Raw genomic sequence first — 13,510 nt, 5'->3', positions numbered from 1 at the left:
GTGTGTGTGTGTGTGTGTGTGAGAGCGGGGGGGGGGTGGGGGGGGGTGGCCAGGCAGGAGAAGGTGGGACAATGCCGAGCAGAAAGGCTGGGCGGCTCCGGCAGGCCTCCTTGAAGAGCCACAGCTCCAACTGCAGCCCCGGACGTAGACCTCCACAGCCACCGCCAGCTCCAGAGAGATTTCTAGAAAGCTCGCCTTCTGTTTCAGAGCGGGTTTTTGGGCTGGCATGTGTGTGTCTCCATTTATTAGGAGTGTGAATAGATTTGCGTATTGTGCGAGGTGCAGATGTGACCGTTCGGGGGCAGTGACAGTCACGCGGTTGCACACACCACACGTAGGTAGGTGTTCAACACAGGTCACGGCGGCGCCGTGTGTGGCAGGAGTGGCCGTGTGCGGACCCTGCTCTCACAGACCCCTGCGAGGGGACTTCTCCTTTCTATCCCGAGGCCTGTGCATACCCAGACATGTGGCACACCCAGTGCGGGGGCGGGGGAGGGGGTGAGCGCGTGAACCCCGCCTCTGGACTGAGAAGCACTTGCTCAGCTGCTGAGTACAAACAGCCCCATGCTGCCCATGAAGCCGATTCGTGTGCCCCCCGCCCCCGCCCCGCCCCCGCCCCGCCAGCACGCACACACGGGCAGCCCTAACGCAGCGGAACCCCCTTTGTCCGGCAGGGAGAGCAAGCTCACCATGCTGCTGCGCGAGTCCCTGGGGAATGTGAACTGCCGCACCACCATGATTGCACACATCTCCGCGGCGGCCAGCAACTACGCCGAGACCCTGTCCACCATCCAGATCGCGTCGAGGGTCTTGAGGATGAAGAAGAAGAAGACAAAGGTACACGGCCATGGGTATAGCGGGGTAGGAATGGCTCAGCCAGAGCCTCGGGAGCCCCGGGCCTGCGGCCGAGCGTGCGCCGGCTCTGGAGCAGAGCTTCTGCATGACTCTCCTTTCCCAGGGCTAGCTCTGCGCGTGCCGGCCTCCTCCCGCCACCCCGTCACTCCTGCGTGCTGTGAAACTCGGCAGGCCAGGCCTGGCTCAGGAGGAGCATTTGGGAGAATCATGGCAGCTGTGGACACTCAGGCTCAGGGTGGGGGGGGAGGATTCTCCCCTTCTTTTAATGTGCTGCTCCCTGCCGCCCCCCAAACAGCTTCACAGCCAGTGCTCTGTGACAGGGAGACAGCCCCTAGAGGCCAGGCCTGCCTGGACTAGCAGTTTGATTTCCCATGGGCCTTCCGGGGGGTGTCCCGTGCTCAGCAGTCATGATGGGACAGCGGCTCCACCCGAGGGGTGCAGAGGCCAGCCACCAGCTGACTTCCACGGCTATGTGGAGCCGGCCGCATCTGCCTGCCCAGTGGTGCAGGGCTCCCCAGGGGCCTGGTGTGTGTGTGTGTGCGCGCGCGTGCGCGCACATGAGCATGTGCGCACGCATCTGTGTATGCATGTGCATGTAAGCATGCTGGTCCTAGAGCTTAAACTTCGGGCCTGGGTGCTGTCCCTTAGCTCTTTCATTCAAAGTTGGTGCTCTACCACTTGAGCCACAGTTCCACTTTTGGCTTTCTGGTGGTTATGTGGGAGATAAGAGTCTCATGAAGAGGGCTGGAGACAAGGCTCAGGTGCTAGAGTGCTAGCCAGTGAGTGAAAACAGCAGGTACCAAGCCCTAGTCTTGGACCTAAAAAAAGAAAAGAGGTTCACAGACTTTCCCACCTAGTACACTTCAACCTGCAAGTCTCAGATCTCAGCCTTGAGTAGCCAGGATGACAGGCGGAGGCCACCGGCCCTGCAGGAGAGCTGTCACAGAAGAGCCACCGCGTTAACTCTGCTCTCACCCACAGTACACGTCGAGCTCCTCGGGGGGAGAAAGCTCCTGTGAGGAAGGCAGAATGCGCAGGCCCACCCAGCTGAGACCCTTCCACACCAGAGCCACCGCGGACCCCGACTTCCCACTTGCCCCCCTGTCCAGTGACCCCGACTACTCGTCCAGCAGTGAGCAGTCCTGTGACACGGTCATCTACATCGGGCCCAATGGCACGGCCCTTTCAGACAAGGAGCTCACAGATGACGAGGGACCCCCGGACTTTGTGCCCATTGTGCCCGCCCTGCAGAAGCCCCGGGGCGACAGCCGGCCTGAGGGGGGACAGGCGGCGGCCAGCAAGGCGGAAAGGGACTGCTTGAAGTGCAACACGTTCGCAGAGCTGCAGGAGCGGCTGGGCTGCATCGACGGCAGTGAGGAGCCCAGCGCGTTTCCCTTCGAGGAGCGGCCGGTGCAGCCTGGGGCGGCGCAGCCCGGCAGGGCCGCCACCCTGCCCCCCGAGTCTGATGAGGAGGAAGAGGAGGAGGAGAAGGAGGAGGACGATGGGCCAGATGGTGGCGGCCGCCAGCCGACCGGCCGGGAAGGCACGGAGCCCCGGGACTCCAGGACGCAGAGAGCCCTCTCGCCCGTGCTGGCCTCCGGGCGCAGCGGCAGCCCCAGCCCGGCCTCTCCCCGCAGCATCCCGGGCAGCGGCAGCCAGCACAGCGCCTCCTCCCAGCTCGCACACAGCCCCAGCCTCCAGAGCAGCCGCGAGAGCCTCAACTCTTGCGGCTTCGGCGAGGGCAAGCCCAGGCCCTCGGGCTCCCCACGGCTGGGCGTCGCCAGCCTGTCCAAGACCCCTGAGTACAAGCCCCCCAGCTCCCCCTCGCAGAGGTGCAAGGTGTATACCCAGAAGGGGGTCCTGCCCTCCTCCACCCCGGGCAAGGACGCCGGCCCGGCCTCCGGCGAGTGCGCGCAGCAGCCCGAGGTGCGCACCCCACCGGTCGGCATGAGCCCCCAGGTTTTGAAGAGATCTGTGTCTGCCGGGAGGGAGGGGGTCCCCGAGGCCCCGGCAGCGGAGGACGCGGGTCGGGCGGGGCCCGCCCCAGACGCCAGCCCGGAGAGGCTGAGCGCCACGGTGACGGTGCAGCAGCCGCTGGAGCTGAACGGGGAGGACGAGCTGGTGTTCACCCTGGTGGAGGAGCTGGCCCTGGGCGGGGCCCTGCGGGGCGGCCGGCCCGCCAGCATCGTCAGCTTCAGCAGCGACTGCTCCGTGCAGGCCCTGGCCTCGGGCTCCCGGCCCGTCAGCATCATCGGCAGCGTCAGCGAGGACCTCGAGTGCTACTCCAGTGTGGCGCCCGGCTCCGTATCGGAGAGCGGCGCCCAGTTCCGGCCCCTCCCGAAGCTGGGCCCCGAGGAGAAGGTGCGTGAGGCGGGCAGCCGGCGCTCCTCCATCAGCTCCTGGCTCAGCGCGGTGAGCGCGGGCGGCGACGGAGAGCCGTCCTGCCACGGCCTCATCGCCCAGACGTGCTTTGGCCACGGGGAGGCCCTGGCCGAGCCCCCCGCCTCCGAGCTGGTCCGCGGCGCCCAGAACACCGCCGTGGTGTGCAGGGACAAGCCTGGGGCGGGGCCCGACGGCCTGCTGATCCTGTCCCACGGCGGGGGGGACACCTTCGCGGGGACGCCCCCCCTCCGGGGCTGCGCCATCTCCATGCTGGGCCAGGCCGTGCTCACCCTCTCCAGTGCGGCCGGCCTGGGCTGCGAGGCCTGCGTCCCCGTGAAAACCAACGTCACCGCCCACCTGCGCACCGCTGGGGGCCCCCGGGGCCTGCAGGAGCTGGGCGCCTCCACTGCCGCCAGAGCAGCCCGGGCCCCGGAGAACAAGGCAGAGATGACATTCGAGGACCCCTGGCTCAAACGAGAAGAAGAGATACAAGAAGAGAACGGCGGCTCTCCCAGTGGAGAGAGGTCCCGGGGCGAGGACGCCGCGGACCCCGCGGGGCCCCAGACCAGGGCCGAGCGAGAGCGGGATGAGGAGCTGGGTCCGGGGGACCGCGGGGAGGTGTCCGTCTCCCCGGGGACGGAGAGCTTCAGGAGGGTTGCGGATGGCTGTGAGATGACCCTGCCCGGTGTCGGGGCGCAGAGCCCCGTGCACGGCAACAGAAACCTGAGGTCCAGCAGCCTTCCCTGGGCCTTCCAGAAGGTCAGCCGGCACGAGGGGCTGGACGGAGCCCCGTACCCGGGTGTGGTGGATCCCAGTGGCCCGGGCCCTGGCGCCCAGCCCTCCAGAGCAACCCTGGAGCGGAAGGGCGCCTCTCCAAAGCACTGCGTCCTGGCTCGCCCCAAAGGGACGCCCCCCCTGCCTCCCGTCCGCAAGTCCAGCTTGGACCAGAAGAACCGGGCCAGCCCACAGCACAGCACTGCCACCGGCGGGAGCCCCCCGAGTCAGCCTGTTGCTGCCTTCCTGGCCAGCTTCCTGGACGAAGCCAGCGGCAAGACCAAGGATGCAGGTGGCGGCGGCAGCAGCAGCAGCAAGCTCTTCAGCGCCAAGCTGGAGCAGCTGGCCGGCAGGACCAACTCTCTGGGCAGGGCGACAGTGAGCCACTACGAATGCCTGTCGCTGGAGAGGGCTGAGAGCCTGTCCTCCATGAGCAGCAGGATGCACGCCAGCAAAGATAGCACCATGCCCCGGGCGGGTCGTGGGCCGGGCCGCGGCCCGGGGGCTTCGCCCCCCAGCTGCGCAGTGTCCCCCTCGGCTGGGGCCTCGCCCAAGGCCGGCCCGTCCAAGATCTCAGCCGTGAGCAAGCTCCTGCTGGCCAGCCCCAAAGCACGCGGCCTGTCCACCTCTACCACTAAGACGCTCAGCTTCTCCACCAAGTCCCTGCCGCAGTCCGTGGGCCAGAGCACCCACGCGCCGGCCGGCGGGAAGCCCACGTCCTGGTCCACGCAGTCACTGAGCCGGAGCCGGGGCTCGGGGCTGGCGGCCAAGCTGCCCCTGCGTGCCGTCAATGGGCGCATCTCGGAGCTGCTGCAGGGCGGCGCAGGCCTGCGGGGTGCACAGATGCGGGCGGGGCCCGAGGAGGGACGTGGGGCGCCCGGGGAGGACAGGCCGGCCACCGGGCACCTGCTGCCCTCCCCCTACAGCAAGGTGACCCCGCCGCGGAGGCCGCAGCGCTGCAGCAGCGGCCATGGCAGTGACAACAGCAGCGTGCTGAGCGGGGAGCTGCCGCCGGCCATGGGCCGCACCGCGCTCTTCTATCACAGCGGCGGCAGCAGCGGCTACGAGAGCGTGATGCGGGACAGCGAGGCCACGGGCAGCGCCTCCTCCGCCCCCGACTCCACCAGCGACAACAGCAGCTCGCTGGGCGGCCGGTGCCGCAGCCTCAAAACCCCGAAGAAGAGATCCAACTCAGGTAGGCTGCGCGGGCCGGGGAGGAGGGGCGCGGAGCCGGCGCCATCACCTGCTGGCGCCACGCCGGTGCTGTGGTGAGGGCCAGGGCTGGCTCACCCCCGCTGGTAGGCATGGCGGAGGAGACCGGTGCTGGCACGCCGAGAGGGCAGCTGGCAAACCAGGAGCTGTGGGGACACAGGACCTGGCTCTGCCCCGCGTGTGCCCGCCCGCTGTGCACACACGTGGGGTGGGCTCTGTTAATGGCCCAAGAGCACCTGGTCCGGAGCCCTCCCTGCCAGAGCCCTCCCAGAGCGCACGCCCTGCTGGCTGCAGAGACCCCAGTGTGCGGCCAGTGGCCCCAGGTTTCTGGCAGCCAGGCCGGCAGTGCAGGACGGAGCACTCTGTCTCCGGAGTGTGGACGGGACAGGCGCGTCCTCCGTCCCCACCCCAGGCGGGTGGAGACACGAGGCCCACGGGGGCCTTCCCCGCCACAGTGCCCCGAAGCCACAGGAAGCTGTCGCCAGGTGCGTGCTCCAGCTCACCTAGAAATCACTGACTTCTTCCTTGGGTCCAGTGTGACGCGAGGCAGAAAGATAGGCTGGACAGGGAGAAAAGGACCCTGAGGCCACGGGAGCCTCCATGGGATGTGGAGGAAGGAAGGAGGAGGAAGAGGAGGAAGAGGGGGAGGAGGAAGAGGGGGAAGAGGAGGAGGGGGAAGAGGGAGAGGAGGAGGAGGGGGAAGAGGGAGAGAGGGGAGGAAGAGAAGGGGGAGCAGAGGGAGGAAGAGGAGGAAGGGAGCACCAAAGAGACAGACGCAGAGGACAAGGAGCCCTCCAGGCCATTGCTTCTGAACTGGCTTCCAAACAAATTGTCCCGGCTTGTTCTGCTTTATTAAATGTTTATGAAACAAAATGTTACCCTGAGCCCACCTGCAGTGGCGGCCAGCAGCCGGGAGGGACGGGCTGCTCTCTGGTCTGTCCTGTGCCATTGTGTGCACTGCCCTCCCTGTTTGGGGTTAAAGGGCAAGGGTGCTCAGGAGTGGGCCTTCCCTTCCTGATGGCCCAGCAGCGGTGGGGACACCACCATACCACCTTGAGGGACTTCGCCACTGCAGGAGTCCTGACGTGGACACCCCCGTCCCCGGTCAGATGTGGCAGTGGACAGCCGTCCACCGCATCCCACCCGAGACGTGGCAGTGGACAGCCCTGTCCACCCCACCCCAGTCACAGATGTGGCAGTGGACAGCCGTCCACCCCATTCCAGGCTACAGACACAGTGGTGAAGATGTTTGGTGCTAGGCAACAGCTTGGCCCCTTGTGGCTGTCAGTCTGTCTGTCCCCAGCCCTGTGCGGCTCCCTGCATCCCACCTCAGCCACACTGGGCTGGGGGCCGGCCCCTCCCCCGCTCAGGCCTCGGCCCCGGGCAGGGGAGGTGGGCCAGCGGGGTAATGGTGTGCTGGTGTCACCAGAGACCGCAGGAGCGTCTGCCCAGGCCAGCGTCTGTGCGGGAACTCCGGGCCTTCCCGGGAGTTGGCTGGAAGACCTCTTCAGCACGCTCCAGTGCTGGCTCCAAGCTGCAGGTGACGTGTGGCCGTGGCTTGTGGCCATGCAGTGTCAGCACCTCCAGGTATCCTCACGGAGCCCACGAATCTACCAAGTGGTCCCGTCCTTCCACCTGCTTTACTCTGACTTCCACCGATTGACTTGACTGCTCTAGTGAAGGGGACGAAGAAAGTATGGGGGGCCCAAAATGTGTAAAAGACCCCCTCGGGGAGCAGGGGCAGGCCGAGCCCCGTGGCTGTGCAGAGCTGAGTGCATCCCGAGCAGCCGTGCTGAGGTGAGGCTGAGCAGGGGGCGGGACGTGAGGAGCCAGCGAGCTCCCCGGCGGGCGCAGGGCGGCGATTGGCTGCCTGGAGCGGGTTCAGGTCACGGTGGCATGCGGGTGTCCGTGAGTAGTCTCTGCCTTTCAGAGCTGAGCCGCTGCCCGCATTGGTGGGGTGTGTCCTGGTTTGGTTCTGGGAATCTAAGGAACACAGAGGCCATGGCTTAGTTAAAATCCGAGGCGGCTGAGCTGCCTGCTGCCCCAGGCAGCATGTTCAGTGTTTCTATTCAGAATGAGGGCACTGCTTTGAGGACAGAGCAGGGGCGTGAGAACACCGACACCCTAAGAGATCAGGGTCGAGAGTCCCACACAGCCCAGGCTGTCTCTGGGGACGAGGTAGCCGGGAGTCACCCACCATGGCTCATCCCCCCAGAGAGGTGGTCCGGCTTTCTGTAGGTCCAGCAGCCACAGAAGCCACGCCCACTGAGCCCCAGCCTCCATCCTCCCTGAGTCCCTGCTCCTCCCACACTGGTGTTCCAGTTTGGGTAGGGACGGAAGCATTTCCCCCAGGGAGCAGGTGAGGCCTCAGGTACCGCGACCTAGTTCCTGACATGCGACCTGAGCCGCAGCACTGGTGCCGGGTTCCAAGATGTCCAGCAGGTCAGGCCCAACACCAGGCCTCTCCTCCGGGTGTCAGCAGGGCAGACCACAAAAGTAAGGCAGCCTCCCCAGCCCCCCACTTTTGTCTGGTGGAACACTGGGTCTGAGGAAGCTCTTCCTAGTTCACGATTGTGAGGCCTTGGATGCCAGAAGCAGATACTCACCTTGCCTGCAGTTGATATTTCTTATTCTCATACATCAGGGCCTGCACTTGATTAGAAACTGTGTGTGTGTGTGTGTGTGTGTGTGTGTGTGTGTGTGTATGAGAGCGGGGGTGGGGTGGGGGGAGATGGGGGAGAGAGTGTTTGCATGAGGTAAAGATCTAGGCTGTGAAATCCTGAGTTTTAATGTGAGGTTAAGGGAGCTGAGCATGCAGCTCACCCAGCACCACGGAAACAGCCACTGACTGCCCCTCACCTCCCGTCACGGCCTCCTGCAGCAGAAAGGGCCTGGCCTCTCACTCTGAGCCGAGCAGTTCTGGCTCTTTCTTCCTGAGGTCATTCAGCCTTCCTTAGCAAATCTGAGTTGGAGAAGAACAGTTTCTGTCTTTCTAGAAGTGCTATCAGGCCACACAGGCCACCGGCTGCTGAGCTAGGGCAGGGACGAGCAGGAGGCTGGCGGGAAAGTGGGGAGACCCCGCCTGCTGCCCTCTGATGGCCCTCTGATGGGAGTGAGACGGGCGCTCGGTGTGGTGTTGGTTTGGTGCCGCCGAGGGCACCGGGCGTTTTTCCCATGCATTTGTTGACCATGCATACGCTCTTCTGTGCGTCTGTTCACTTCCTGCCCGCGTGTAAGTGGATTGTGTGTATCTTCTGGATGTGAATCCTGTCAGAAGTGTAGCTCTGAGCAGATGCTTTCTCCAGTTCTAGAAGATGTCCCCTCACAGGGAGCATGCCCTGTGACAGAGGACTCGAGGACAGCGGCTTCTCGGGAGGCAGGCCTCCCCTGTGCGCCAACGGGCTCAGCCCAGGGCTGGCGGGTCTGGAGAGCCAGACGGCCATGGCGGGGGCAGCAGAGCAAAGCTCCTGACCGCGTGGCAAAGAGGGAGGCGGGGAGCTGGGTTCACCCCCCCCCCGCAGTGATGTAACTTCCTTCCACCTCAGCAGTGTGGTGGACCAGAGACGGGTCCTTCAGCTCGTGGCCTTGAGTGGACATTCAGGCTCCGCTAGCAACGCCCTTCGTGTGTGACAGTTTGAACTCTTCATTCTTTTGGTGCCTTAGCTTCCTCTTCTGTGAGAATTGAAGGAGATACGGGGGCACACAGGCACAGTGGTGCTGTTGTTGCTCAAGCACAGTCTCGGGAAATCCTACAACCACAGCACCCGGCGCGGGGCCCTTTCCCAGTGGAAGCTCCGCTCCCGCCTTGTGCCACAGCTCCCTGCTGACGGCGCACGTGGCCGCCATGGAAGCGGTGGCAGGGCCAGTCACAGGTGGCACTGGGAGGTGACCGAGGGTGGGAGAGGGTGATTTTACTCAGTCACCCTGGGTCAGGCCAGCCAGTGGAAGCCATGGAGGGCAGCGTGTTTATGAAGCCGGGTCTGCTGTGGAGTGGGCCAGAGAGCGGGAACTGAGCTGGACATCAGGTGCCAGTCCAGTCCACAGGTGCCGGGCTGGACGTCAGGTGCCAGTATGGTCCGCGGGTGCTGGTCCGGTCCGCGGGTGCCGGTCCGGTCCACTGGTGCTGGGCTGGACATTGGGTGCCGGTCCGGATGGCATGCTGATGATCACAGAGGCTGTAAATACTGAAACGGTCTCTTGTGTCTCCTGTGCCTCAGGTTCGCAGAGGCGGAGGCTGATTCCAGCGCTGTCCCTCGATGCCTCGTCCCCGGCCAGGAAGCCCACGGCTGGCGCAGGGCTGCGCTGGGTGGACGGCCCTCTGCGGGGCGCACCAGGGGGGCTGGCGGAGCCCTTCGAGATTAAAGTCTACGAGATTGATGACGTGGAGCGCCTGCAGCGCCGGCGGGCCAGCTCCAGCCAGGTGAGGCCGGTGACCTGTCCCCAGGGGCCAGGCCTGCAGCCCGGGCTCCCCAGGAACGCCACAGAGCCAGTTGCAGTGTGGCTCTGGAGGGGCTCAGCCCTCCTCCTAAAAATCCCCCGCATCCAGCGGCTCTTCCTGAGTTCGGAGGTCAGCTCTGGAGTGGAGGCGGCCTGCAGGCGTCTCCCTGGGGCCAGTGTCTGCCTGGGGGCAGGAATGGGGCAGGGAGGGTGGAGGCCTGCAGGGTACCCGAGTCCGCAGCCAGCCTCCCCGCCCAGACGCGGCAGCAGGGCTTCGCTCCTCACACTCCGACCGCTCTGTGCCCAGGAACTCATGTGCTTCAACGCAAAGCTGAAAATCCTGGAACACCGGCAGCAGAGGATTGCCGAGGTCCGAGCCAAGTATGAGTGGCTGATGAAGGAGCTGGAGACGACCAAGCAGTACCTGATGCTGGACCCCAGCAAGTGGCTCCGTGAATGTAAGGGACTCCACTGTGTGGCTGACGGACCGAGCCCCTGGACCTGGGCTCTAGTGGCCGTCCACATGGACGGACGGTGTGTGTGCCAGGTCTTGGTGTCTGGCGGTGACGACGGTCCTCCAGGCTCTCCAGGGCGGGTGGACCACATAGAGATGGGCGGCCATGTCCTTGGGCTTGTCCCTCGAGGGCCACACTCAAGATCTGACCTGGATCTCGGCAGGTTGGGGTGTCTGGGAGCCACGCAGCAGTCCAGCATGGCTTCCGTGTTGTACACAGCCGTGGCGGCCTGGTCAGGCAATGATCACATTTCTCCTTGTGTTGAGAGGCAGATTCAACTGTCACCCCCCGCCCTGCCCGCCCCACCCATCCCCCAAGGGGCTTCTCCACTGGGTCCCCCACCCTGCCCGTCCTGGCCTTCTTCATGTCTGTGAGTTCTCCCAGCTCCCACGACCTCAGTGGGCTCTCGGGACTGTGACCGGTGCGTGGCCCATCCTGCCGCGTGGGGTTCAGCCCTCGTGGCTGAGCCTCCCCCCCCCCCCCCGCTCCATGCTTCTGTGCTTGCCTGCACGCTGCTGTGTGATCTCGGGCAAGATGCTTAACCCGGGAGTCCTGATTTCCTGGCAGGCCTCCTCCTCAGGCAGCCATAGGCCGTGGTCAGTGGTCAGCTGTGTTGGTCTGGAGCCTCCTCCGTGGCAGGCTTGGGAGGAGGACTCTCGGTCGGGTAGGCATTGTGTAGGATGATCTCCCAGTTCGTGACCGGGTGTGGCCGCCAGGGGTGCCTCCTTAGCGTCAGCTGGCCGTGCCCGGACAGGTCCCCTTTGGACTTGTTCCATTCGGGGAGCCATTAGCCGGAGTCCGCTGTGGAGGCTGCGCTGTGCGCGTCTCCTCTCTGCGGCGGTGCGTGCCCGAGGCAGACCTGGACGTGGTCTTCAGCCTCCACAGCCCCAGCTTTCTCTAGGATGGGCTCCCAGATGCTTCAGAAGCAGCCACCTGCTCTGGCCTTTGTGCCGTCCGCAGCCCGGGGGTTCTGGTAGGCTGTGTGGAAGGGGCACAGACAGAAAACCCAGACAGCGCCGGCGCCGACAGACCGCTGGCGTCCATTTGTCTTTCCGGTTGCTGCGAGCGAGGCTGCCCATGCGCCTGCGCACACTGGGTTCTGTTTTGTACCCACCGGATGGGTGCTCAGGCCCCCCACCCCACCATGCCCTGCTGTCCTGGCCTCTGCTGCGGCTGGCTGCAAAGCCGGACCATAGCCGCCCCCGCGCTGCAGGGAAGCCGCCCCCGCTGCAGCCCCGAGGCTCCGCAGCATGGGACAGTTTGCTGCCTCTGCTCCTTGTTTCATTCTTGTCACTAACGCAGGGCTGACGGGCCGGGCAGGCTGCAGATGGTATCACCTTGCTCTTAAGGAACGGGTGCTGGCAGAACTTGGGGGTGCAGAGCCAGTGTGGCCCGGCCGGGACTCGGACACAGACTTCCTGGCCTGGGCTCACGCGGCCTGGATCCAGCCTCTGTAGCACCCTGCCGCTGGCGGCGGGCAACAAGCCCATTTTCCTGGCCGCTGAGGGACAGAGGAGGCTGACCTGGCCACCACGCGCCATGTTGGCTGGAGTGGAGGCTTCCTGGTCCCAGGTCTCAGCTGTCCTGACCTTGGGACTCTCCATGATTAATATGGCTCTGGTTTATCATCTCCCCCACCCCCAATAACTGTGAGCGTGGAGTCGGCGTGAGGATGCGCCGAGAGGCAGGACTGCTGCCTGAGGGGCCTGAAGGGTAACGAGGTCCCCGTGTCACTCAAGCGAGACCCCCAAAGGGGAGCTTCTCCCTGTCCCCCAAAGCCTGCCAGCTGCAGCTAATGGGGAAGAGTGGAGGGGCCCAGGCAGTCCTCAGCATGGGTCAGGAGGTGGAGGGCAGGTGGAGGGAGGGTGAGGGCGGCGGAGGCCGAGGCTGGAGCTCACAGAGCCTCTTCCTCTCACGCAGTTGACCTGGAGCAGGTGCTGGAGCTGGGCTCCCTGGAGTACCTGGAGGCGCTGGAGTGCGTGACCGAGCGCCTGGAGAGTCGGGTCAACTTCTGCAAGGCTCACCTCATGATGATCACCTGCTTTGACGTCACCTCCAGGCGCCGGTGAGGAGGTGGGGCCGGCCGGTTCCCAGGACGTCAGACGCCACCCCCGGCGCGGCCAGGGCGCCCAGCGACGGCAGGACAGACGGAGGACGAAGGTCGGTGGAAGTGTGGATGCGCGTGGAGAGGAAGGCGGATTGTCCCTTGTTTTCCGTAGGAAAGGTGCAGACACCAAACAACACGCGGAAGGGGAGAGCCATGGGAAGCACGCGGGGCGCAGGGGCCCCGCGCGGGACAGAGAAAAGCACTCGGAGGAACCGTGAGGAGTGCGTCTGTGCGTGGAGCTGCCGGTGTGGACGTGGCCGTGCGCGTGGAACTCCCGGTGAGGACGTGCCGCCGCGGAGACGCCACGCCAGCATGGCCCAGAGTGACGGATCAAGTGCCTTGCAAACCTTTACGGTTACCCGCCGTCTGTGTCCGTGTCTGTGTGCAGATGGTGCTAGTCAAGGTGAAAGCCACGAGGACAGAAAGCCCCGCCCTTGTGACTTGTGCTCGCAGCGTTTTCTCGGTGTTTTATCCTATTTCTGACTTGATGTTTCTAAGTAAGTTGTGTTTGTAGAACGATTTCCTGACCTGTGTTGCGTACGAATAAATGTCGACCATCTGTTATAGTGCCTCTGACAAGGCCGCTCAAACGGACGCGGGCTCTGCTGCCTTTCCAGAGCGGGCTCGGTGGCTGGCGACCCTGAGTCTCCCCACATAGCAAGTTGAGGCGGGGGGGGGGGGTCAGTGCGATTTTGCGATCAGCAGAGGACCGGGCTGCCCCGGGGGACACGTGGTCCCGGGGGAACAGCCGGCCTCCTCCTGGTGCCGGGGTTCTCATCGCCTCATAACAAGTTTATTTTCCTTTGGATCCCAAAGACTCTGGATTGGAAGCTTGGGCCGGTTCAGCCAGGTTCAAACAGGTTCCTGTTTGGTGACGTCAGTGACGAGGGGCGGGGCTTCCGTGCAGCGCCGCAAGATGCCAACACCGCAGGTTTAGGACAAGGAGCCACGGGAAGCTGTCCCACCTGGATGCCACCCCTATGTCGCACAACCCCCGGGGAGCCGCATCACGCAGCTGCTACTCCGTTCAGAATCCTGCACCTGTTACCACGGAAGCCACGGCACGCAGCCCTCGGGACACTGCCTGGACCCTGGGGACCCAGCGTCCTCCCCGCCAACCGGGAGTGTGCTGGGGCTCGCACGCTCCTCACCCTGTCTACCCGCAGCAGCCCCCCCCCACACGCCGGGCCTGCCAGGCCAGGCCGCCACGCTGACTGGCCCCTCGGGC

General features: G+C 65.0%; 1 protein-coding gene across 1 annotated transcript in view; it reads left to right on the top strand.

Annotated features, from left to right (window-relative positions):
- Kif26b (kinesin family member 26B) overlaps window positions 1-12,973 on the top strand; it is a 182,968-nt gene extending 169,995 nt beyond the window's left edge. The window contains exons 10-14 of the mRNA XM_013017285.1: window positions 675-837; window positions 1,837-5,206; window positions 9,441-9,643; window positions 9,968-10,118; window positions 12,096-12,973. Coding sequence (XP_012872739.1) covers window positions 675-837; window positions 1,837-5,206; window positions 9,441-9,643; window positions 9,968-10,118; window positions 12,096-12,244 — 4,036 coding nt within the window. The 3' untranslated portion in view covers window positions 12,245-12,973. The remainder of the gene's footprint in view (window positions 1-674; window positions 838-1,836; window positions 5,207-9,440; window positions 9,644-9,967; window positions 10,119-12,095) is intronic.
- The last annotated feature ends 537 nt before the right edge of the window (window positions 12,974-13,510 follow it).

This window comes from Dipodomys ordii, unplaced genomic scaffold (assembly GCF_000151885.1).
Source record: "Dipodomys ordii isolate 6190 unplaced genomic scaffold, Dord_2.0 Scaffold35, whole genome shotgun sequence".
NCBI classification, from domain to species: domain Eukaryota; kingdom Metazoa; phylum Chordata; class Mammalia; order Rodentia; family Heteromyidae; genus Dipodomys; species Dipodomys ordii.
This window is presented reverse-complemented; position numbering and strand designations above follow the sequence as displayed.